The 26,845-nt window shown below is 42.7% G+C and overlaps 1 protein-coding gene across 1 annotated transcript in view; it reads left to right on the top strand.

Annotated features, from left to right (window-relative positions):
• The window catches only part of CCDC141 (coiled-coil domain containing 141), a 192,770-nt gene that overhangs the window by 59,204 nt on the left and 106,721 nt on the right, over positions 1-26,845 (top strand). Inside the window, exons 5-6 of the mRNA XM_036254760.1 lie at positions 242-350; positions 10,803-11,056. Of these exons, the coding sequence (XP_036110653.1) occupies positions 242-350; positions 10,803-11,056 (363 nt within the window). The remainder of the gene's footprint in view (positions 1-241; positions 351-10,802; positions 11,057-26,845) is intronic.

Raw genomic sequence — 26,845 nt, forward strand, 5'->3', positions numbered from 1 at the left:
TATTTTCGGGTGTACAAGGAATGCAAAAGAATGAGAGAAAAGTTCTTCCTTGGTACGGTGAACACTCACCTTCACACAAACACCCAAGCCAGCCCACACTCACACAAACACACACATCCCCACACGAACACACAGACGAGTCAGCTAGGCCATCGGTTCATAGGAAATGTCTCTATATAACTAGAAGTGACACGTTGATTTTTGTTTTTTCAAGTGTCTTTCCCCCGTATTTCTGTTGTAGTTTGCTATTAAAATAGATCAAGCTGAAGAGTTCCTCCAGAACACTCAGGAGTTCGAGACCGCCGAGTCCTTGAAATCACTTCTTCAGCTTCACGAGCATCATACCAAAGGCAAGAAATATGATTATTCCTCACATACGCTTTTTAAGAGTTTAAAAGGTGTTAATGAGAGAATGCTTGTGTAGGACAGTGTATTTCTAATTTATCTGTTTATGTAGACTTCAACTCGCTCCAAGAAAAGTCTAAGGAAGCTCTTTCCTTGGTCGTCTTCTGCGAGAAAGAAGTCGTTGTAGAGGGCTCTCAGGAGATGGGAGAGAGACAGCCCCTGAAGACCGTGATAACGGGAGCCCTTCAGCCTGCTAGATTTAGTTCCTGAGGACAGGGGCCATTATCCTTGTTCTGTGTATTCTCAGCTTCTGGCAAGGCTCTGGGACCTGGTGCATCCTCAGGAAATATTTCTTGGTCAAATAAATGGTTGACTTCATTGAGTGTTTCTTCCCAGGGACAGTACATGGAGGTCAGCCTTTGAATAACAACTCTGGATAAGGAAAATTCCTCTTTCACTATTGCAGTAAAAAAAAAAAAAGTAGTAAAAATGTTCCAGATTAAAAAATCTAATAAAAAGACTTTCAACTCCCTCTGACCAACTATAGCCTAATTGTTAACCGACAATTTGTATGCTAGTTTTTTTCGACCAGAATTTGGGGTGGGCAGAATTATAATAGGGAAGCCTTTGGTGAAAGAGTGCCTGTTTACTATTATCTTATCTGTGGAGGCAGGTTATATGGGAACGACACTTGTTTGCTTTGCGATGCATTCTTCTAATTATTACTGCCAAATTGAACTGGGTATGAGTGGATGGCTCCCCGAACTCATTTGTCACAGTTCCAGCTCAGCTTTTAGCTTGACCAGCTTGGATGCTGGACAGGGGCAAAGGGTGTTTGCAAAGCCACAGAGAGATTTTGTGTTTCTATCACCCTCTAAAGGGACTTTAGATAATAGACCATTACTTTTCTAAAACTCAAAGATGAAAGGACTCGGTCTCTCCCGTTTAAATTTTTATGAGATGCTCCCACATGTAGACATGTAATTTTGACTGATTGTTGTTCTTTAGGACCTATTACGAATAGGGGTTATAGACAACATCAAAAATAAGAGCCTTAAAGCAGTGGCCTGCTCATTTTGTACAGCAGCAGCCATCTAGCTGGGTCCAAAGAGGGTAGACACAATCCCAAAGAAATCCCTCTTAGGAGACTAGAGAGTGAATCTGAGCCCAGGTCACTGAGATGGGTCTGTGGTCTCAATTCAGTCTTCATCCAACCAGCATGATTATCACATGGCAATTTTACCTCCAGAAACCTGACAGTGAATGATGCTTTTATTGACAAGGTTCAGTACTGAGGCCGTCAAATGCAAGCGTTTCCCAAGGGGGTGTTATGGAAGTAGGGACTTTTCCATGAATGTTGGGGTTGGAGCTGGAAGGGGAAAATGGCCTTAACGCTGCTTTGTTGTTATCGTTGGCTCCTTCAGAGTGCTAGGATCTGGGGCACAGGGAGCTGTGTGGGGGCCGTGGACTGCAGTGCCCAGCATGCAGCTGACGGCCGGACCATCCTGCCTCTCACTGTACGTCTGCAGGTGTTCACCGCCTCCTCTTAATCTGAAGAGACGGCTGAAAATGCTAGCTGAAGACAAAATAGTGATGACAAAATAGTCTTCCATCCCGATGGCATGTTTACCGCGACAGTTGTGTGTTCCTTTATGTGATACTAGAAGCACAGGGGCTACAGGGGAGTCTGGTCAGGCTCCCAGTTCATATGCCCAGTGGTGGCTTCAAGGGCTTTGTTTTCGTAACATGAGAGTAGATGGAATTTGTTAAACAGCTAATTCAGTAGGATATGATTAAGATTACCTGATTTAAAATGCATTTTCAAGGACAAAATTCTGATTTTCAGTTACGGACTTCATATCTGACTTTCTCCGTTCAGACTGTTATAACAAAATACCAAAGGTAGGACGGCTTATAAACCACAGGTATTTGTTTCTCACAGTTCTGGAGGCTGGACATCTGAGATTAGGGTGCCAGCATGGTCAGGTGGGGTCTCCTTCTGGGTTGTACATTTTTCATTGTACCCTCACCTGGAGGAAGGGGATAGGAAGCTCTATGAGGTCTTTTTTTTTTTTTTTTTAAATCTTTATTGTTGCATGTAAAATGTATTACAAATGTTCCACATTTTTCCCCCATTGACCCCCTCCTCACCATTCCCGCCCCCATCCCACCTTTTCCCACACTGTTGTCTGTGTCCATTGGTTATGTATATAAGTTCTTTGATTTATTTCTTCCCACCCCCCAAACCCTTTTCCTTTGAGGTTTGTCAGTCTAGCAATGAATTTGTACTTCTTAATCCCTTCACCTTTTTCACCCATTCCCCCAACCCCCCTCCCAACTGGCAACCAACAAAATGTTCTCTGTATCTATGAGAATGTTTCTGTTCTACCTGTTCATTTTGTTTGTAGATTCCATTGTTGATAGATATGTATTCATTGCCATTTTGTTTGTTCATACATTTTATCTTTTTCTTCAAAAAGACCCTCCATCATTTCATATAATAACGGTTTGGTAATGATGAACTTCTTTAACTTTTTCTTGTCTGGGAAAGTTTTTATATGTCCATCAATTCTAAATGACAGCTTTGCAGGATAGAGTAATCTTGGTTTTAGGTTCTTGCTTTTCATCACTCTGAATATTTCTTGCCACTCCCTTCTGGCCTGCAAAGTTTCTTTTGAGAAATCAGCTGACAGCCTTATCGGAACTCCCTTGTAGGTAACTAGCTGCCTTTCTCTTGCTGCTTTTAAGATTCTCTCTTTGTCTTGAACCTTTTGCATTTTGATGATGATGTGTCTTGGTGTGGGCCTCTTGGGGTTCATCTTGTTTGGGACTCTCTGTGCTTCCTGGACTTGTATGTCTGTTTCCTTCACCAAGTTAGGAAAGTTTTCTGCCATTATTGTATCAAACAGGCTTTTGATTTCTTGTTCTCTCTCTTTTCCTTCTGGCACCCCCAAGATGCGAATGTTGGCACGCTTGAAGTTGTCCCAGAGGCTCCTTACACTATCCTCATTTTTTTTTGGATTCTTTATTCTTTTTGCTGTTCTGATTGGGCAGTTTTTGCTTCCTTATATTCCAAATCGATGGTTTGCTCCTTGGATTTACATACTCTATTATTGAAGCTGTGTAAATTATTCTTTATTTCAGTTAATGCCTCCTTCAATTCTAACTGTGTATCCATGATTTCTGAACTGGTCCTTTTTTATGCTCTGGAGGCCCTCCCTAAGTTCACTGAGGTTCTCACTAAGTTCATTGAGCATCCTTATAAGCAGTATTTTGAACTCAGTACCTGTTAGGTTGCTTATCTCCATTTCGCTTAGTTCTTTTCTTGGGGTTTTGTTCTGTTCTTTCATTTGGGACCTGTTTCTTTGTCTCCTCATTTTGGCTGCCTCCCTGTGTTTGTTTCTCTGTATTACTTAACAAGTGGTATGGGGCTAGCTGAGACCAGATGCTGCTCATTTGAAAGAATTTAGGAAAAACCTGAATCAGGATCCAAGACAGGCCAATCCTATGGTTAAGCAACTGGCAACAGCTTGTGAGGGCCTGAAAGTTGGGTGGGGCGGGGCCTCAGGGAGTCAGCAGGGCGGGGCTACCAGTGTGAGCCAGGTTGCTGGAGTCCCAGATATGGCTTCTGTCTGCCGCCCCCGGGAAGGGCTCACCAAAGGAACAAAGGCCTCTGACAGCACGTTTGTCCCGGAGAAAGCCCCCTCTCCAGTCCTCGCTCCAGTGCCAAACAGCTCAGTTCTTCCCTGAATGTCTCTGGCGCCCCTCGAGCTGCCTCCCCTCCGAGCTTAGAGGGAGAGAGTCCGATAAGTCCGTGCGCGGGCCCTTTAAGGAGCTGCCTGGGGCTCCAGCCGCCTCAGCCTCCCTGAGCCTCAGTTCCCGCTGGTTTTTCCAGCCAGAAGTTATGGGGATTCTCTTCCTGGCACTGGAACCCTGAGCAGGGCACCTGGTGTGGGACGGGGACCCCTCCAGTCCTCAGGAAGGACCTTCCCAGCTGCGGGAGCCTCCTGATTTTTATCCGCCACACGTGGGTGTGGGACCAGCCCGTCCACCGCCGCCCCTCCTACCAGTCTGGATGTGGCTGCTGCTTTAATTCCGTAGTTGTAGGACTTCATTCAGCTCTATGTCAGGTGGTTTTGAATGATGGTTGTTCTGTAGTTTAGTTGTAACTTTGATGTGGTTGTGGGAGGATGCAATACCGCGTTTACCTATGCTGCCATCTTGACCTGACCCTATGAGGTCTTTTAATAAGAGAATTAATTCTATTCCTGAAGGCTGCACCCTCATGACCTAGGCACCTACCTTCTAATATCATCATATTGGGCATTAGGATTTCAACATATGAATTTTAGGGGGGCACAAATATTCAGACCATAGCAATATTTATTATTTTTAAATGTAAGGAACTAAAATACATCTATAATTTATTTATTTCAAAACTGGAAGTTTAGCCCTGGCCGGTTTGGCTCAGCGGTTAGAGCGTCGGCCTGCGGTCCGGAGAGACCCGGGTTCGGTTCCCGCTAAGGGTACGTACTTCGGTTGCAGTTTGTCCCCGGCCCTGGTTGGTTGTGCGGGTGGCAGCCACTCGATGTGTCCCTTCACGTCGATGTTTCTCACTCTCTCTCCCTTCCTCTCTCTCCCTCCCACTCTATCTGTACAAAAAAAAAAACAAAAAAAAAACTGGAAGTTTATACCTCTTAATCTCCTTTACCTATTTCTCTTACCCTAGCCCCTCCTCCTTTTAGCAAATGGCAAGATTTCATTATTTTTTATGGCTGAGTAATATTCCATTGTATATATACACAGCACATTGTCTTTTTTTTAAATTATTAATTAATTTATTTTTGTTACAGATGTTTCTCCTTTTTACCCCATTGACACCCTCCTCCCGATCCACTTCCCCACCCTCCACCCACGGCACTGTGTCTGTGTCCATTGGTTATGCATATATGCATATAAGTTCTTTGGTTCATCTCTTCCCTCCTCCTCACCCCCCTCCTCTCAAGTATGTCTGTTTGTGCCCTACTTCTGTGTCTCTGGGTCTATTTTGTTCATCAGCTTATTTTGTTCATTATATTCCACAAATAAGTGAGATCATGTGATATTTGTCTTCCTCTGATTGGCTTTCTCTGATTGATCCTTCGTCTACTGATAGACACTTGGGTTGCTTCCATAGCTTGGCTTAGGTAAATGTACAACTTAGGGAATATAGTCAATAATATTATAATAACTTTTGATGGCAAACGATCATAACTAAACTTATTGTGGTTACCATTTTGTAATATATATAAATATTGAATCACTGTGATGCACACCTGAAACTTATTATAACCAATTATGTTTCAATAAAACTATATCTCTAGCCCTGTGTGGTTTGGCTCAGCAGTTAGAGTGTTGGTCTGAGGTCCAGAGAGACCCAGTTTCTGTTCCTGCTAAGGGCACGTACCTCAGTTGCAGTTTGTCCCCGGCCCTGGTTGGGTCATGCAGGTGGCAGCCACTCGATCTGTCCCTTTCACGTCAATGTTTCTCTCTCTCTCTCTCTCTCTCTCTCTTTCTCTCTTTCCCTCCCACTCTATCTGAACAAAAAATGGAAAAATATCTTCAGGTGAGGATAAAAAATATATATCTATATATCTATATATATATAGCTAGCAATTCTATTAAGGTCTGAAATGTTGATAAGTGAGTGTTAGGCTGTGAATGTTAGGCTGACAAATATTAATAATTGTACTAATCAAACTTATCCCTAATATTCATTTTATTTTAATTAGCTTCGCTTACGCTTTTCCTTATTCACAAATGCTAAGGCTGTTTTGTATGTTAGAAACCTAATCTGTAACATTGTGGAAGTCAGAACCAGGGGAATGAATTGAAGTTTCTGCCTCTGGAATGTTACAGGATGAGTTTATTTTCTCCTCCACAGGGCAATCTTTAAAGGTGGAGGCTAACATGTCCTCTCCAGTCTTCCCTTCTGTGGGTGAAACATGCCTAGTTAAAGTGTGTTCCAGAAAGCATACTTTCCAGACCACTTACCAGCCTGGTTGCCCTCAATTCCACAACACATAATTAAACAATACTTTTTGAACCATGTCAGGGAAGAAACCAGAGTCGTGTCAGCGGGGTACATGACCCTTGTCCTCCTGTGCACATGGCATGCACATATTTACTGGTCAGGTCCCTCCGTGCTTCTGTGGGTCTCTCTGCTGTACCACTCAACATGCTTTGCAGTCGTAATTTATTTCCTTATTTGTCTCTAGTACCAAATAGTGAGACTCTGGAGGGCAGGGATTAGTACAGCTCTGAATCTCTAGGACTTAGAATAGCATCCAACCCAAAGTATGTTTATTGAGTGTTTTTTGTATTTAATTCCAATGTAAGACAAGGTAGAATGATGGAAACTTGAGTAATGAATAATTATCACGGACACACTGAGGAGAAGGTAAATGGTTCTAAGTGCTGAAGGATCACAATTGCACTCTCCAGTTTTCCAAATGCCTTCTTAAAGTAAGCATAACACTTAGAAAGCTTCCTCAAAGAAACAATCATATCTTTACTTTCTTATTCTTGGATGATTTTAAAAAATATTTTTTCTTTATTGATTTTAGAAAGAGAGGAAGAGCGAGGGAGAGAGAGATAGAAACATCGATGAGAGAGAACATCAATTGGCTGCCTCTTGCATGCCCCCCACTGGGGATCAGGCCCACAACCTGGACATGTGCCCTGACCAGGAATTGAACTAGCAACCTCTTGGTGCATGGGTCGATGTCAACCACTGAGTCACACGGGCCAGTCCTTAGATGTTTTATATATCTTAAGTATAGCTGAGATATAGGTTCACTGGGATTTGTTATATATCTTCAATGTAGCAGAGATACAGGTTTATTATACTATTCTCTCTATTTTTGTGTATATTTGAAAATGCTCATTGAATGAATTTAAGAAACACTATTCAACAGAGGAATATTTGGAATATTTAAAAACGTATTAGGAAGAAACATCACCCGTGATCTCAATGCCAAGACTGTGACCCGATACTTTTAAGAAAATACTCATTTGGAAAGATTGTATATCAAGCTATAAGTTCACTTAATTTGTGTACATTTCTCATTTATCTATCTTAAATTTGCTATTTATACTTAATAACTATGGCAAAGTGTGTAGGTATTAGTTTAAAATATACTTTAATGCTACTTTTTAAAAGATATAATGACAATCAAAACAATTAAACAATTTAATTGATTAAATATCTACTAGCCTCACTTTACAAGGTATTATGTGAGAAAGTAGGGTTTTGTAGATGCAAAAAATACGATCTTTAAAATAAATGCACTATAGAGATTTTGTATTTCCTAAAGGTCATGATATGTCTAGATAGTTTAGCCTGAAAAAAAATACAGCACTTTATATGATCAGCTGACAGAATAAATAGCCAGAAAACCATAAACAGTGCAAGAGTAACGTGTAAGAAACTGACGGAGGAGCTGAGGGGCCAGTTGCCCCCTTCAGTGACCGTCGTGGTAGCAGTAACAGACCGATTTTAGCCTGGGTACATTTTACAAGTTAACTTTGGCTCAGGAGGCTGTGTTCCTAGTGATACTGTGGCAGTGGTTATACTGTTTTGGCAGAAGCTGAAATAGAAACTAGAAACAGATTGCAAATGGAAATTTGGGCTAATTGTATGTATTTTGTAGGGACCAGAACAGGTTGGCTATTCCACTGTCTGTGTCCAAGCACCTACTGTTGCGCTTTCCTTTCTCATTTGACAAGTCTAGTGTGTACGAGCTAGTTATGGAAGGAAAGGAAAGAAATACTATGTGGAAACCCTGTCGCCTGCACATACTTTTCGTGTGAGTGTGTGTGTGTGTGTGTGTGTGTGTGTGAGAGAGAGAGAGAGAGAGAGAGAGAGAGAGAGATATTACATGCATAACTAATCATACTGATTATTACATTAAGGTTATACAATTAAAACCCTTCAGTTTGATGGGCAAGGCCCCTATAACCTGACTTCACCTGTGTCTGCTACTCTCACGTAAGAACTTGTTCTCGGCAGACAGGCGTTTTTCCCGGCCCTTGTCACTCTTGTCTTGGTCGCATCCAATTCCATTTCCTTGTTTAAGTGATTTACTCTAATTTTAATGTTCTCTGACTTTTCCTATTCTATTTGAATTATCCCCTCCTCTGTCCTGGTTCAAGTCTGTGGTTGTTTTGCTTGTTTCTTGCATTAATGACTCCCAATTGAATCGCCCAGTGCAGTCATCACGCCTGTCTCACTCTGAGCAGATAGCACCATTTATGACCTTATTACACAGATTTAGGTCGACCTGACTGTGCCATAAACACTTCAAAGTCTTGCCTTTCATCTCAAGATGCCTCTTTACAGTTCCTTCACTTATCTCATTCTCTCTTCCAGCTCTCCACTGGTCCGTTGAAAGAGACAACTGGCCCAACTACCACAGCCGGATCCTTGCCGTGTGGTTTACTACCAGTTGTTAGAACGCGAAGTACCGTACAGTGGATATGGTTTAGTCCATCTCTCATAGTGTGATGTTCGGCAATGTGCTGACCCTCTACATGGTCTTCACAGTTTTCATCCTCAAAATAAAAGGCAGATATTCTTTTTCTCTTCTTCTAAGAACAAATATCTCAAAGATTCCCTGTCTTGTTGACTTCACTTCATCGCCTCCTTCCCACTTGACCTGGTAACCTGGTTTACCCATCACAAAACCCCAGATCTTTTCAGTGTCTCTCTTTTATATCTCTGGAGGACGCTCATCTCCTTCATCTACAGTTCTCCTATTTCTGCCCCCTCATTGAATACATTTGATCTCATTCAAGCATGCTACAAAAGTTGAACATCTTTCCTGTGCCAGTCACTATGCTAAGTGCTGGGGACACAGTCATGGTCCCTGTCCTCATATCGCATTGGATCCCAGTGGTGAAGACAGACAACTAACTCGACACATAACTATAAAACTATAGCCATGATAAGAGCAGTGAATGACAGGAATATTGTACTATGAGAACACGTAATAGGAGTATTTGGTTCAGGCTTATTTGTCCTTTGAAGAACTGACAATTGGTGAAGACCTGAAGTCTGAATACAGTGAAGGTGGAGAAGGAAGGGGTTGAGGGGAATGGTGTCCCCAGCCGGGAACACAGTGAAAAGTTCTGGGGCAGGAGGGAGAAAAGCATGTGTGAGACGTTTTAAAAAGATAGAGATGAAGGGTAGAGAGATTAAGACAATCTGAAAGGGAAGAGAGATACCAGACTGTGCCAGACCTGAAATCATGATAAGGGATCTGTCCTTAATTTTAAGGCATTGGGAAACCATTGGTGTGTGTGTGTGTGTGTCTGTGTGTGTGTGTATCTGTGTGTGTGTGTGTGTGTTTGGAAGCAATCTCTGTGGCTCATATATAGAGAATAGATGAATGTATTGGAGAGGGGATGTAATTAAGAGACGATTGTACAGGTGTAGGCAACAGATGATGATTTTTGTAGTGGGAATGGAGAAAAGCAGACAGGTGCAGGAGACAGAGGGTGAGACTGGAAACTGATAGGACTGGGTAATGATAAGATGACGAGGAGGATGTGTCATGATGTCCCCTTGGTTTCAGGCTGGTGGAGAGAGGACAGTGGTCCAACTGTTCCTCCAGTGAATCCCCAAGTGTGGTTGCTTCTCAAAGTGCTGTTCTCCACTCTCTCCCTCGGTGATCCTTTGATTTTACACTTAAACTCCCATTTCTACAAGATGTTCCCCAAACCACAGTCCTAGTCACTCCAGAGGGCGCACACTGGTGGCCCATTTGGCAGAGAAACTTATTTTATTTATCTCTCAGCTTTTTCTCAATCAAAAATACAAATTATAAACATTTAAAATCAGAAGATTTGCCATAAAATCTATATTTATAATTCTTTTAAAAATGGAAGCTCCATCAACGATAAACCCATATTCTCTCATGTCAACAGTTGGTCAGAACCGGGCACAGCCGATCCTATGGGACTGACCACAGATTCGGCATCTTCCAGAGGCCCTGGCCTCTGGGCCCCTGGCCACCACATTCATCGAGTTTTTGGCCACTACAGGAATTAGCTTTTAAACCTCAGCTTTAGTCAATCACCCCAGAATATAGAACACTCCAAGGAGTGTAGGCACCTTAACCAGCCTCAGACCACTAAAGACCACCTGAACCGGTTCTGTATCCCAGCCTTTCTAACCCCCACCCCCCCACCCCCCACACTGAATTACACTGTCACTGAACATCAGCCTTCTATGACTTGGCATTTAGTGCTATCGTCATTGTTGGACTAATGTATTTGACCAGTTGTAGGCATTTTATGTTTACACATTTGAATTCCTTATTTTAGCATGATGGTTTGAATCATATGAAGGGCCCAAATACTACTATCGAAAAGCTTGATCATATCACTATCCTGATTTCTCTCTCATTTTCTTCTAGAACTCTTAGAACGATCTCTAGCACTTTTAAACAAAAGTCAACAACTCACTGACTTCATAGAAGAATTCAAGTGCGACGGACCTAACGTAAACCCCGCATTGACTCAGGGAGCTCGTACTAGCTGCCAGAAGATCGACAGCCTCCTTGAACTTCTACAGGACAGGAGACGGCAGCTAGACAAGTGCCTGAAGCAGCAGCGGCAGGAGCTGAGTCAGGTTCTGCAGATGTGTCAGTGGGACCAGCAGGAGAGTCAGGTAATGCAAAGGGGCACTGAGGATGTCCCGACCTCAGCTAATGAAGTGTCGTCATTACGTGGACTCACTGTTTCATGGGACGGTTTCTCCGCTGTCATGGTCAAAGTCGTTGGTCCAAACTACCATGTTGTTTTCCCAAGCAAGTCATGTAACAACAAATATCTTTATTTCCTCTCGTTAAAACATTGATTTCATAAGTGGGAGAATACCAGGGAGCAGTTTTGAAACGAGCGTTGCTGGATTCTCTTTCTCACTTCCTTCCAGGTCACTACTTTTAGGCACATTTCTTTCAAACTCTGAAATGTTAGCTGCAGTTTTCTTGGAAGTCGGGGGGGTATGATAGTGCTACGTTGTACTAGACTGATGCTGATGTCAATGAGAAGTCTATCAGTCCAAGACCGAGATATTGTTCCTAGAAGAGTGGTCTGGCCCTGGCCGGTGTGGCTCAGCGGTTGGAGTTTTGGCCTGCGGACCAAAGAGTTGAGGGTTCGATTCTGGTCAAGGGCATGTGCCTCAGTTGAGGTTCAGTCCCCAGAAGTGGTCGGGGTCATGCAGGAGGCAGCCAGTCGATGTTTCTCTCTCTCTCTAGCTCTCCCCTCCCTCCTACTCTATCTGAAGATAAATGGGAAAAATATCCTTGGGTGAGGATTTAAAAAAAAAGGAGTGGCCTGGTGCCAGGGAAGAAATGTGACCTTGGCCTATGCCTGGAGGCTTGTGGTTGGAGGGCATTGGGTGGCAGGAGGATGAGTTCGCAGGCTCCTCACCCAGGCTGCAGGCACAGCTCTGACCAGTGTCCGCATCCATTCCTTGTCCCTGTCACTTGAAGGTAAGTGTGAGTAGAACTCTCTCTGCAAACCCCCAACTCAAATATGTGGGCTATTTATTGCAATATATCTAACTGCCCCTATCCCGTGCTTAATCTATAAAGATGAAATAGAGGAAATTTTCCGAGAGAAATGATGTGGAAGGAGGTCTCCTGGTCTGGCTGCGTAGGAAAAGGGTCTCTTCACATGTTTTATATTATCGCTCTGATCTAAATTGGAGTCAGACACATGTACAGCTGGGAGCAAATAGGTGTCCAGGAGAAAATGGTTCTTATTTCAAGCTGGAAAAGATGAGGACTTCAATGACAATCGATCTTTCAACTAATACCGACTGCCTACCGTGCACAGGTCCTATTTTAAGTAGTGGGGTCACACAACTCACAAGGCGGAGTTCCGTTCCTCTCGGGATTTTCCTTCTGATGCAGTGTCTCAGCCTCAGCACAGTTGGGTTTGGTGCCAGGAGGTCCCTTTTGGGAGGCTGTCCTGTGTGCTCTCGGATGCCGAGCACTGTCTCTGACCTCTGCCCACTAGGTGCCAGCAGAGCAGGCTGTGGTTGTGACAACCACAAATGTCTCCAGACATTGGCAAATGTCCCCTGGGGGACAAAATCACCCCAGATGAGAACCACTGGTCTGGTGTGATGAGAAGACATGTAATAAACAGGTGAGCACTAGTAAGTACTATGTTGAAAACCAAATAGGGCAATGACTTCTGACTTGTGTGGGTCTCTGACCAGAGAAGGAATCAGAGAAGAACTCTCTGAGGAGGGAGCGTAGAGCAGAGACCTAGATGAAGATACTTCTGTCACCTCCCCCTCCAAGTCTCTGCACACTTCCTAAACCATCTCTGCTTTCAACTCTTCTGTGACTTCTGCCAGCCACTGTCCTGTTTCTGTCGTACTGTGTTGCCGACTGTCTTCCCCAGTTTAGCTCCCCCCCACACCTTTATATGCTTGTCACCCAGAGTACTGTTACCCAATGCAATAGTCTCTTATGGGTGATTCTCCATAACAAAGGGGAATTAATCCTCAGGACAAGAGTCCGTCTAAACTGTCAATCACCTATTTCCAAAGTTACTTGTTCTCCCTGTCATAAAAGTGGGTCCACATGGCACTGTCTCTGTGCCCCCCTCTTTTCTAATCCTGATCTGATGATACCCCTTTAAGAAGTCATCATCTTATCTCTTTTTCATTTAGTTCATAACCCCAAGCACCTGCCTCTAGGGCTTCCAAGAACACACTAAAATCTCCTCCTTCTTACTCTATTATGCAGAGTAGTTTACAGTCGTCCCCTCATCTGCAGCTCCAGTTACCTGCGGTCAACTGCCATCTAAACATATTCAGTTAAACAGTTCCCCAAATAAACAATTCACAAGTTTTAAAGTGTGTGCCATTCCGATGAGCATGATGGAATCTCACCCCATCCAACCCTGGACGTGGATCATCTCTTTGTCCAGCATATCCACGGGTTGTAACAACCCCTGTGTTAGTCATCAGGAGTCCTCCCAGTTGTCAGATCAGCTGCCACAGTATTGCAGTGCTTGTGTCTCTTCACAGTGGTCCCCGAGCGCTAGAGCATGATGCTGGCGATTCGAATACGCCAGGAAGTACTTCCTTTAAGGGAAAAGGTGAAAGTTCTCCAGTTAGTAAGGCCTTTTATCATCTCATATCATCACAAGAAGAAGGCTGAGTACAGTACAATAAGATATTTTGAGAGAGAGACCAACCACATCCATACAACTTTTCTTTACAGGATATTTCTTTTCTTAGCTTATTGTGGTTGTTGTTAATCCCTTACTGTGCCTAATTTATCATTAAAATTTATCATAAGTATGTATGTATAGGAAAGAAAATGGTAGTGTCCTGCCAGTGTGGCTTAGTTGGTTGAGCATCATCATCCTGTGCACCAAAAGGTTGCCAGTTTGGTTCGTGGTCAGGGCACATGCCCAGGTTGTGGGCTCCATCCCTGGTAGAGGGAGTGCAGGAGGCAGCTGATTGATGTTTTGCTCTCACATTGATGTTTCTCTCTCTCCCCCACTTTCTTCCTTTCTTTCTAAAAATCAATAAAAATATTAAAAGAAAACAGCATATATAGGGTTTAGTACTATCCAAGGTTTCAGGCATCTGCTATGGGTATTGGAACATATCCCCCTGCAGATAAGGAGGGCCTACTGTGTCCCTTTTAAATCACAGCCTTTCTTATCCAGATTAACACACAGACTTTCTCTCTGCAGAGAAAATGCTCATCAAAGAGACTTCCCAAACACATAACAATTTTCCCAAAAGTGAAAGAACAGTTACGGTTCAGTTTTATTTATTTTTAAAATAGAAATTTTGCTTTGTTGCATCTTGACTATGGCAATAATCATCCACTTGAGTGCTCTGTAGGGAAGGAAGGAAAGAAGGAAGGAAGGAAGGAAGGAAGGAAGGAAGGAAGGAAGGAAGGAAGGAAAGAAGGGAGGGAGGGAGGGAGGAAGGGAGGGAGGGAGGGAGAGAGGGAGGGAGGAAGGTTATGTGAAGATTCAAAATGAACCTTGTAACCCAGTCATGTTCTTAAGGGAAATCTAGATACCTTTCCAGCCCTGGAAACAGGAAGGTGTCATGATAATAACTAAAGTCAGTTTCTGACATGGCGAGTTCTCTCGTTTATGAGGCCTCATCTTCTTTGGGAGGTGTGTGTGCTTTTTGAGATAGGAGGCACCTTTTTTACATAGACTTTATTTTTTAGAGTAGTTTTAGATTCACAGAAAAATTGAGCAGAATGTACAGAGCACCCCATCCCCACGCATGCACAATTTCCCCCACTATGAATATTGTGCATGAGAACAGCACATTTGGTACAATGGATGAACCTGTGCTGACACATCATTGTCACCCACAGCCCAGAGTTTCCAGTAGGGTCCATCCTTGGTGTTCTTCAGGGTGGGCAAAAGTAGGTTTACAGTTGTGAGTCCATGAAACACAGAGTTTATTATTGTATTATTATTTATTAATTGTTACATGAAGTTTCCATACAAGAACTGTAACCTTACTTTTTCCCACCCTTATATGTTCTGTGGGTTTGAGAAAATGTGTAATGCCATGTATCCACCATCGCGGTACAGGCCTAATTTCACTGCCGAGGAAGCTCTGGCTCAGCCTAGGCATCGCTCTCTCCCCCTCAGCCTTGGCAACCACGACATTTTACCGTCTCCATAGTTTTGTGTTTTCCAGAATGTCATATAATTGAAATAATCTAATATGTAACATTTTCAGATTGGGTTATTTTGCTCAGAAAAATGCATGTAAGATTCCACCATGATTTTTCATGACTTGGTTGCTCATTTCTTCTTAGCACTGAGTACTGTTCCGCTGTACGGATGTGCCGCCACCTACCCCTTACCTACTGAAGGTATCTCGGTTGTCTCCAGGCTTTGGCAGTTATGGGTAAAACTGCTATAGGCATCCGTGTGCAGGTTTTTGCCTGGATATACGTTTTGAATTCATCTGTGTAAATAGCAAGGGACACAATCGCTGAATCATATATGGTAACAGTATGTCTGTAGAAACTGCCAAATTGCCTTCCAAAGTGGCCGTGCCGTTGGGCATTCCCACCAGCAGTGAGGGAGAGTTCCTGCTGCTCCCCTCACAGCTTTGGTCGTCGGTGCTTGGACTCGGCTATTCTGATAGGTGTGTAGCGGTGTCTTGTTGTGTTAATAAATCTCATTTTTAATCTGGGAGTAACGCTTAGCTGACAGAGTTGTAAGGATTAGATGAAATAATGGTGTAAAGCATGCAGCACGATGCCCATCATGTTAAGAGGTGCTTAGTAAGTATTTGTTTCCTTGTCCTCCCTCTCCTTGGTTAAGACTTACAACGTACCAGTTTTTTCTCATCCAGCCCGTAGGCTTCACCCTGGGTTCAGCAGGACTGTTGTACACGCCCAGGCCTTTCTTGCTGTGCAGGTGTCAGAGGCTGCTCCGGTGTGTTAGGGCTGTAAGAACGCTCGTGTGGGTGAGAGGACGAGGCTTCCCTTTCAAGTCCATTCCTAACCGTCTTGAACCAGAATCAATTCCACAATAATGATAAGGATAAATATTAATTGTTAATAAAGTGGGTCAATGAATAAGTCAATCATTTGTTTAAATATAAAATTTAGGTTCTTAGCCCTGGCCGGTTTGGCTCAGCGGTTAGAGTGTCGGCCTGCGGTCCCGAGAGACCCGGGTTCGGTTCCCACTAAGGGCACGTACCTCGGTTGCAGTTTGTCCCTGGCCCTGGTTGGTCGTGCGGGTGGCAGCCACTCGATGTGTCCCTTTCACATCGATGTTTCTCTCTCTCTCTCTTCCTCTCTCTCCCTCCCACTCTATCTGAACAAAAAATGGAAAAATGTCCTCAGGAGAGGATTAAAAAACAAAACAAAATAAAATTTAGGTTCTTAATCTCAAAACACCCACGTTTCATTGTCTCTTGCTAGCATCAGTGACAGCAGTTGGAGCCATTAATGAAGGTAACTGTTGTCTCTGTGGGCCAGACTGTTGGTTGGGTTCAGATCCACTTACCAGATGAGGAGCTGAGCAATTACTGAAGCTCCCTGAGGCTCAATGTTCTGTAACATGTAGATACAACAGTGTTTACCTCCAAGTGTTTTAAGATGATCAAGTGAGTTATTCTATAGCAAGTGCTTAGAATGTTACTTGGCACCTAGTAACTGCTTTATTATTATTAGCAATTTTTGTCCTCATGTCTGAAAAGGACAGTGAAGGTCCATCAAAGGACACCCTCCCCCACTGTACCTCCCTTTACCACCATGCTCAAGTCAAGACTGGTCTTACATTAAAGGCTAATTTATTATCGATTTTGAGTTCATAAGGTGCGATCAAATAAAAGTCACCTGTGTAATCTTAGCCATGCTTGTTCAATGGGCACTCAATGAATAGCTCAAAACAAAAAGATAGTTGTATTTTTTCTGCGTGTGACTTACTGCCCCTTTGTTAGAAATGTCGGTGAGATCACTACCATCCAGATAATTGTTGTGAGAATTTGGCATAGTCCCCTTTGAGACCTTTATACAAGCATGAGCAGTAACAGGGACACACGCATTTATTAAAAACAAACAAACAAACAAACAAACAGATAAGCAAGCAAACAAAAATTAATGGAATTAGCCTATGCATATTGTGTTATTACCTGATTCTTATTAAACTGAACTAGGCATGGACATTTTCTAGTGTCAAAGGTACAACAGGTCATTTTAATGGGTGTAATATTTCCCTGCTTGAATGTAGTACAACTTAATATCTTATTGGTGAGGAAGTAGAGTCTCATCAGTTTCTTAATATCATAAACAAGTATTAATGCTTACTGTGTTATAATTATGTGACAAGGACATATTTAAAAATCCAGCTGGATACAAGCATCATTATCTCACCTAAATTTTAGTTTTTCTGAGTAATCTATTCTAGAGTTTTATTGATGATGCCATGGTGAAGAGCAGTGTAGGTCCACCAAACCGGGTGTGGCTGTGGTCCTGGGTGATCTGCCTGATAATCCTAGAACATTGTGGAACCTGAGTTATTACAAGGGCACATACTTTATCAGTGGGCAACTATTTTTTGGTCAGTTCTGTACTTATTTCAAGGGAACATAGGAGATGCCAAACTTTACATGAATAAAGTACTTGTTTTGTCAATCACTTAACCACTTAAGATAAAGGAAAACTAAGTGGAAAATCAGAGCAAGGATTACTGATGAGTAATAGATCAGTGGTTGTCTGAATAGCTGATGCGTCATCTCTCATAAGGGCCATTTAAAAGATGCTTTTAGTGCTTTTCTGTGTCTAAGTTGTTATGGCCTGATGCTTTTGAACTATAATAGTTTAGCTAATTCAACTTTGGGAGAAAACAGAATGATCAGAACAATGACAACTTAAGATTTACACCAATCACAAGAAAAAACAAACAAACAAGCAAACAAATGAAAACCACATACTTTTCTATCTTAATTGAGATGTAACAGTCTGATACACATGATCATAGAATGTTCTTTCTGTGTCAGTGCTATTGAGGCAGAAATGTGCACTTACTTCACATTTAAAGGCAAGCAGCTGACCATTTTTTCCCAACTCCAGCAACATCTTATTTTGCAGATATTCTGTGGCTTCATTAATGAAAGTCAGGAGCAGCTTGGAGTATTTTGTGCATAATTAATTATCTTGGCAAGAAGATTTATGAATGTAATTTTTCTCAATTGCTCCAATCAGGCATAAGTGAGACAAACAGATAAATTAAACCTCAGTTATTCACGGTCTCTTTGCACAAGACAATGTCAAGGACATTGAGGAGGAGTAAGACATGAGGGCAGATAATCCCTTTTCACCACTGAGATCACATATAAGATACACATCTTTGTGGAGGAAAAAGAGGTAATAGACTTCACATTTGGAAGGTTTTTTACCATGTATATAATAGTTAGATGACCATATGTGGTCCTATTTCTTGTTACTAGGCAATTAAATGATGTCAAAGATGACACACATAAGCACAGTAGCAGGGACCAGCTTATACATGGTGGGCAGCTATACAACTTTGCATGCACGATATTACCTTCTAACTAGGAGTTGGAGCTTGAATGATTGATCAGCTTAAAGTAATATAAAATAATATAAAAGTGCCTGGCGTAGTGACTAGCACAGAGTAATAGTTTAAGATAAAATCTTTCTTTGAATGTAGCTTTCTAACATTGGCTGGCATGCCAAAATAAGTGTTGAATTATCCTGGTGATACTTGTTTTCAATAGTTCAGTCCAGGAACAGACAAACATGACTTTCCAACCAGTCACAGATTAAAATTTATCACAAAATTTTATTTCAGCACATAGGCCGTCTCTGGAATTCACTCCAAGACATGTCAGAGTAAATGCAAAGTGCCGCAAGGTGTTTGTAGAAGAGCATGTGATTTTGGAAAACAATAGAAACCCTTTCTCATTCAAATGCACGCTAACCACCGTTTCTTTCAATGACACCACATATCAAAGGTCATAAAAGAAGTAGGCTGGTGCAGGTGGCACGGATACCAATCCCAGCTTCTACATTTACTAACTATGTGATTTGAGGCAAGTTAGTTGGTTTCTATGCCTCAATTTTATTTTCTGTAAACTGGGAATACTAATAATAGCTATCCATAGATTTGTTGTGAATGTAAACACCATTATTTATGTAAAACTGCTTAGAGCACAGCGTGGTGTACGGTAAGAGCTCAGTGATGTTCAGATGTTCATCCCTCACTCCTTGGGCTGCTGGTCACTTTCTGAGCGTTACCGGATCACCAGCACATACAACCCTACACGCTCGCTGGATCCCACACCAGTTCTCCAAATCACTGGGTAATCTTGGCTATCTAAAATGTTATGATGTGGAGGGTAAATGCCATTTCGTGGCTTGGTACCAGCTGAGTTTATTCAAAGGACAACATCATCTGTAAGATCAAGCCAAACATCGGTTTTCCTCTCCCTAGCTTTCTCTACTCTTCCGCTATTTCTTCACCTCATTTATACTTATTTTAGTTGATTATATTTTCCTTAAGCTTAGGTTGTCACTTCTATATACAGTACTGTTCCATTGGACTGATAGCTTAACAGCACTTTAATTAGGCACAAATATTTAAGTCCCCACGTCAGTTGGTGAGAGGTTTGGAGGACACACACCGTAGCCAAGTCACATTCTCAGCAGTGATGGGACTGAGGACAAAGTTGTCTGCCATGTGTGCTCTCTGGGAGGGTCCCGCATGGCTCTGACCCTCACGCCTTCCACGGCAGATAGTCCCTGCTGTTCCTCGAGCTGTCTGCTCAGCCCCGGGCTGCCTGGTGTCTTCACCTTGAGCTCTTCTTCCTCCCTGTCCCTGCCCCTGGTGCTGGAGACTGGTTTTCCTCGTGTGCTCAGTACTGCTGCCACCTCAGGCTGGCCAGGGACAGGGACTCATCCTTCCTTTACCCCCACCCTTCAGCCCCCAAGGACAAGCAAAGGGGCCTAATCATTTTAATGCGTTTTGTAGGGAGACTCATGAGCAAACAAATAAATGTTACACTTTGGGAGGATTAAAACATCTTTTATAATTTAGCAGTGATTTAGCCTGTCAATATGATAGTTTCTGACTCATTTTTTCCCCAACAACCAAGATTTAGGCCAAAGCTTTAGTATGAAATCCATTAGGCTACATTACCTAGGAATTGGGATGGTAATGTGAAAATGTCAAGCTTTGGTCCTGTTCCTAAGGAGCCCTGTTCTCTCTCTCTCTCTCTCTCTCTCTCTCTCTCTCTCTCTCTCTCCTTCTATCTCTCTCTCTCTCTCTCTCTCTCTCTCTCTCTCTCTCTCCTTCTCTCTCCCCCTCCTCCCTCTCTCCCTCAGACATACACTACTGGGGAAAGCCTTTGGCAGAGATGCATGTTGCCACTAGTAGATGGGTCTCTGTTTCTTTTCTTGGGAAAAAAAAAAAAAGGCTTTTTTTTCCTACTGCTGAGAAGATTCCCCCCCGTGAGTCAAAGGTAATGCTAGAAATAACAGTCAGGTCCAGAGACATCCACAGTACTGATTGAATTCATTGGACAAACAGCTTTCCACCACTAAGTAGTTGGACATAGAGAGTCTGCCTGAACACCAACAAGAGTTGAAACAATCTTGGGGAGAGAAGACGTCCTTAGTGCTATTTTTCTTGTAATATAAATGTTGGAAGAGAAATGATATGTTAACACAATTCAGAATAATTAAATACATAAAATTATGATTCCAGACAGGGAGATAGATTATCTGGAAAGCTGTTTATAAAGTAACAAAGTTTGCTTTATGACAAACAACATACTATATTAGCTTTCCTGATAGCCATCAACAGAGAATACTGGGATGCAATAATTCGTTGAGGAATACTAATATCTTCCAGCTGACTTCAGTAATTAATGGAAGGCTTACAAATGCCACAAAAATTTTTTTTGAACATTGTCCCCCTGGAAATCTCTGATATAAGAGTCCAAATAACAGCAAACCAATAATGAGACCAGTCCCAGAATGCATCTAAAAAAGCCCAACCCACATTTTGGCAGTAATTTTTCTTTCCTCCCCTGCTTCCAAGTCCTTGGGTACAAGCATCAGTGATACGGCTTTAACGCTTCTTAACACTTGAGTGTTTCAAGTCTGGTTGTTGCCTAGTTAATCACAGAGCACATGTGACTGGATTGCCTGATGCAACATAACGGCAGCAGGCTCCCCTATAAAAAAGAAAAAGGAGAACCTTACGGGCTCCTGGTTGGTGTGGCTCAGTGGCTGAGGATTGTCTCTGCACTGAAAGGTCTCCAGTTCAATTCCCCGTCAGGGTACAGGCCCAGGTCACGAGTTCTGTACAGAAGGCAAATGATTGACATTTCTCTCTCATGTCAATGTTTCTCTCTCCCTCTCCTTTCCTCTCTCTCTAAAATCAATACAAACATTTTAAAAACATTTATTTAAAAAAACCTTTTGGGAGCTAAAATGGTTGTCTTATTTTTGAAAATTTTTTTGTTAATCCACACCCAAGGATATTTTCCCTTGATTTTTAGATAGAGTGGAAGAGAGGGAGGGAGGGAGGGAGGGAGGGAAGGAGGGAGGGAGGGAGGCTGGTTGCCTCCAGCTTAACTCCAACTGGACCGGGGATTGAACCTGCAACCCAGGTACATACCCTCGACCAGGAATCGAACCTGTGACTGAAGCTTTGGTCCATAGGCCAATGCTCTAACCACAGAGCGAATAGGCCAGGGCTAAAATAGTTAATACTAACACGCTTTCAAAATCAAAGTAGACACTATAACTGTCACCTGTGACCTCCAACTAGAATTGAAAACACCTCTGTCTATGTGTGCGCTTTTAGTAGTTGAAAGAGAGACTATCAAAAAGTCTTGAGTTAGTCCAGCCAGTGTGGTTCAGTGGTTGAGCATTGACTCATGCACCAAGAGGTCACTGGTTTGATTCCCGGTCAGGGCACAAGCCCAGGTTGTGGGCTCGATCCCCAGTGGGGGGCATACAGGAAGCGGCCAATTGATGTTCTCTCTCATTGATGTTTCTATCTCTCTCTCCCTCTCACTTACTCTCTCTCCAAAAATCAATAAAGGGAAAAAAAAAAAGTCTTGGGTTAAAGAAGATAAATAAATGATCCCTTTCCCCCCATTATCAGTTTTTTGTTTGTTTGTTTTTCGTTCTCTAATAGTAACTGATTATTCGGTAGGAACTATTCTGCACATGGAAAAGAAAATGAAATGAATTTGAAGAAATTTTCATCTTCCCTTAAGCATTATTTTTAAGGGGTTTGCACTGTTTATTGCAAGCTCACCTCCTGCAGCAGAGTTTTAAAGATCAAAAAGTACAGTCTAATCTCAGACTGGGGAACACATGGCAGCGAAGGGGTGAGGCTCATGCAGTCTGATGCATCGCTCTGGGTGGCCGCAGACACTCAGCTCCTTGCCACCCACGTCACTTATTCTTGATCATCAGACAGTACTTTCTATGTGTTTCATGTGTGCCCATGTTGTACTTCTGTCTTTCACATGTGTCACTTGGGAACTGGCATTCTCAGCTGGTGCTTGTCACGGCCTCTGCGTGCAGCTGGCCCCTCCTCTGCGCCACCCCTTCCAATGGGCCCAACCCACAGTCTGCTCTTTCCAATGAAATGTGTCTATTCAGCTCCCCGGCTGTACTCAGGGCCTGTTTCCATGTTGGAATTTGATTTTATAAATGTAGCGTTGCATTTTGGTTTTTTTCTTAGGAACATTCATAAATTACCCTAATGAGAACCATTTCTCTTCTCTGGAACCGTTTGGCTCTCCATACATTCTGACTATGGCATTTCGGCCTGCAAGGGGGGCACTTTCCTCTTATTGGTTGTGTAACCTTAGGTGAGTTGCTTAACCTGTGTCGCAGTCTCCTCATCTATTACAAAAGTAAATATCTTCATCGTAGGAGGGGTGCCAAGGCTGGGTGAGGTCACTTGTAATCTGCCTAGAACAGTACCTGACACCTCTCTGAAAGTAGGGTGTATTTCTCTAACTTTCTTTTTCCCGCCCCCCAGCAGGGTCAACGTGGGGATGGGGTATTCAATAAGCAAAGACTGGTCTTTCCATGCCAAAGCCACCTGCTGTAGTGCCACCTCCAGCCTTCCCACTCTGGCACCTTCCTGCCTTAACCTTCCTTCAGGCATCTTCAGTTTCTGCAAAAAATGCTCATCTGATCTAATAAAAAAGAAAAAAAAAAAAGAAGCAGCCCTGGCCGGTTTTGCTCAGTGGTTAGAGTGTTGGCCTGTGGTCCAAAGAGACCCGGGTTCGGTTCCCGCTAAGGTCACGTACCTCAGTTGCAGTTTGTCCCCGGCCCTGGTTGGGTTGTGTGGGTGGCAACCACTCGATGTGTCCCTTTCGCGTCAATGTTTCTCTCTCTTCCCCCACCTCCCACTCTATCTGAACAAAATATCGAAAAATGTCCTCAGGTGAGGATAAAAAAAAAAAAATGTGGGGAGAAGTCTCTTTGTTACCTCTGCATTCCTTAGAGTTGTCATCTGACTCCCCCTTTACATAGCGAATCAACTTCTCTGAAGGAGTCATGAGTTCTACTTCAGGGCCCACCCTGTGGTCCACAGGTGCTCACCAACCAATACTCATCCCACCGTGCTCTTGACGTCACGATTTTGAATAGCCCTTAATTAAAACTCCATCTTTAGATCTACAGATAAGGATATTCTAAGTGTCCTTGAATTGTAGAACCATCCAATAAAAATATAATGCAAGCCACAGACGTGATTTTAAAAGTTCCAGTAGCCACTTTAAAAAAATGGAAAAGACATATTAAAAAAGCCTCACAAAATAGTGAAAAGCAAGAATATATTCTGTTTAATCCAACATATTCAAAATAGTGTTTCAACATTTAATCAATATAAACATTCTTAATAAGATGTTTTTCTTATTTTTTAATTCTAAAACTATGAAATCTGCTGTGTATTTTATACTTAGAGTACATCTCAGTTTGGACTTGTTATATTCCAAGGACTCAGTAGCTGTATGTGGTCAGTGACTACCGCACGGGGCAGTGCAGGTCTACACCATTTGACTGCGTTTTCCTGGCACCCCTCTTTAACATCCGAGGCAGTTCTTGGTTTTCATTGGACATCCCTGATTGCTTCTTTGTATCTTCGCTGATTTTCCTTCCCTTTCCCTCTGTCTTCCTTCATCCTCAGATAGGCGTTCCCATTCCCCTGCAAAGAAAGGTCTGCCCCACTTCTTCCCGACCTTAGTGCAACCTCCTCTGGGCACTGAGTCCCTAGAATGTCACGTCAAAGCAGCGGAGTGACCATAAACATAATCTCATTTGCCCCTTGAACCGTCCTGCCCTAGAACTGATTTCCAGAGCATATTCCGAATGCTTTTTGTCCTTTATTTCTTCCCACCCCCCAACCCTTGGCTCATATTTTCATCCTTTGCAGGGACCATGTTCGATAGAATATCAGATCCATCATTTACTGTATCACTCCGGCTTTTGGACAGCAGCTGATATAATTTAAATGCTTATAAAAAGTGCTCTTGGAATATCTATGCAGCTGTCTGCAGTAGGTACACACAGGACGCAATGACTGATTTACTGGGTGGCAGAATATTATGGTTGACGTGCTCTCAGTTATTTAGGGTGTTTTGCGTTTCCATCAGAGGACTCTGAGAGCCTGTTTGCATGCATCCCACAGCACGCACAGTAAATCTGATCTAAGAGGCTGCTCATGTGTGTGATGCCTCACGATGAGCTGTAGCACCCACACGGCGAACTACTTACTTCTGAGTTTTATGCCAACTTGTGTTTATGTCTCTTCCAAAGTGCATTCAGTAGTAAAAATGTGTAGCTCTAGAGAGTCATCTTGCTTCATCAGGCGGTATGTAATAAGGAGATGTGGAATATCATCACAGATCTTTAATTACATTCTCTCACAGGGAATAATGGTGCCTTACAGGAGGAGTATTCTTTGGGGGTTGAAATACTATTTGCCAAATGTGGGGATGAGGTCAGTAGGTACCTTTTAAAAATCTGGCGACTCATTCCTTTCCTGCTCATCACCACCGGCATGTGCCAGATGACAAGTCGTTGACTCACACAATTAAATAGGATTACTGAGGGTGCAGGCTTCTCACCTGTTTTTGGAGATTAACGAACACCTGTTTGTACCCATTTTTTATTCACTCAGATTCTATATTAACTTTCCCTATTAAAGCATTCTTGAGATTTCTGAGTTCCTTCCCGTTTAGCTAAGAATAAATAAAACTTATTCCCGATGCTTAATAAACAAAATACCCCCTGAAAGTTAGTTATATTCACGATTCATTTTTCTTCGATGAGACCCTTGCGTCATTTCTCTAGTTGTGTTTTTTATATGGTCACTGCACCTTTTGTAAGGAACTGTTTGTATAAAATTAAGTAAATGAATAAATGTTACAGCTCTTGATAAAATACTCTGTGTGGCCCTGGCCGGTTTGGCTCAGCGGTTAAAGCGTCGGCCTGAGGTACAGAGAGACCCGGGTTCGGTTCCCGCTAAGGGCACGTACCTCGGTTGCAGTTTGTCCCCGGCCCTGGTTGGTCGTGTGGGTGGCAGCCACTTGATGTGTCCCTTCACGTCGATGTTTCTCTCTCTCTCTCTCTTCCTCTCTCTCCCTCCCACTCTATCTGAACAAAAAATGGAAAAATGTCGTCGGGTGAGGATAAAAAAAAAAAAAAATACTCTGTGTGTTCTAATATGAACATTATCCATGTCACCTAGTTCTAACTGGGATACCAGAAAGACAGGCTATCTTCAAATCATTGTAAATACATAAACATTACACTTTAGATCTGGGGACTGGCTAATGTTTGTATTTTACAAAGATTACTAAATGTGATGAAGAAAATGAGGCCTACTTTACACGAAAACTGCGGCAGGATCACCATTATTTTTTTCTTTTTACTGACAGTAGCCTAAAATGATGATCAACAGAGATTTCCAAAAATCTCCGAAAATTTGTAGAAAGCCAGAGAAGCCCTCTTATCTCATCTTTTACTGCTTCTTCCCTGCTGGAAAATGCTAAGCATTGGTGCAGACCATTTGATTTCATAACCAGCTTTGTGATATCAGCCCTGTAATGGTAACGGAATATCTTATTCTAGGTAACGCCTAACTCAACCTCTGTGGTGCGTGCGTGCGTGTGCGTGTGTGTGTGTGTAGCTCCAGGACTAACCTTGTTTTCTCCTTGGCCACCTCCTCCAAACATTTCTCCACGGTACAGGAGTTCAGAGAAATCCTGAGGTTGTTGTAGGCAAACAGCCTAAGTTGGAGGAAAACATAGTGTAACGTACACTGTTTTGAATGAACTGTCAGGATTAATTCTTCAGGTTTGAAGTAATTCCCCCCATGCCCAGGGTTGTCAGACTTTAGTTTACCCAAGGATGGCAGCAGGGCACAGTGGAAAGAGCGTGGACTTTGGAATAATGTAGGCTTGGGGACAAATCCTAGTTCTGTCACCTACTGTGTGGCCCTGGATATGCTGCTTAAAGTCTCCTCATCTCTGCATGATGACATCATACTTGTTATAGAGAGTTGTTGAGAGAAATAGAGAGGATGCCCCAAAAGCAACCAGCAAACTGTCCAGCATGTATGGGCTCTCGGGAATCAGTAGCAATGATGTGAGCATGCAGTAACGCTGGACAGGATTTGAGAGTAAAAATCCAAGTCTCTGTCCTTGAATTTGGGTAAGGAATCCGCAGCCAGTACCCTCACGTCATCAGTTCAATGTCAAGTCACCATTTAAAAATATAATACTTCTTTCAAGTCCTTTGCTATTGTTGTTTTAACACTGTGTATTGTAAATCAAGTCTACATGAATGTGAGTCATGCCCCATTTATAATGTCAACAGAATTTTAGTAACTTTGTTTATTTTCTGGATACAGATTTTTAGCAATTGCAGCAAAC

The sequence above is a fragment of the Molossus molossus genome, unplaced genomic scaffold (assembly GCF_014108415.1).
Source record: "Molossus molossus isolate mMolMol1 unplaced genomic scaffold, mMolMol1.p scaffold_m16_p_11, whole genome shotgun sequence".
Classification (NCBI taxonomy): Eukaryota; Metazoa; Chordata; class Mammalia; order Chiroptera; family Molossidae; genus Molossus; species Molossus molossus.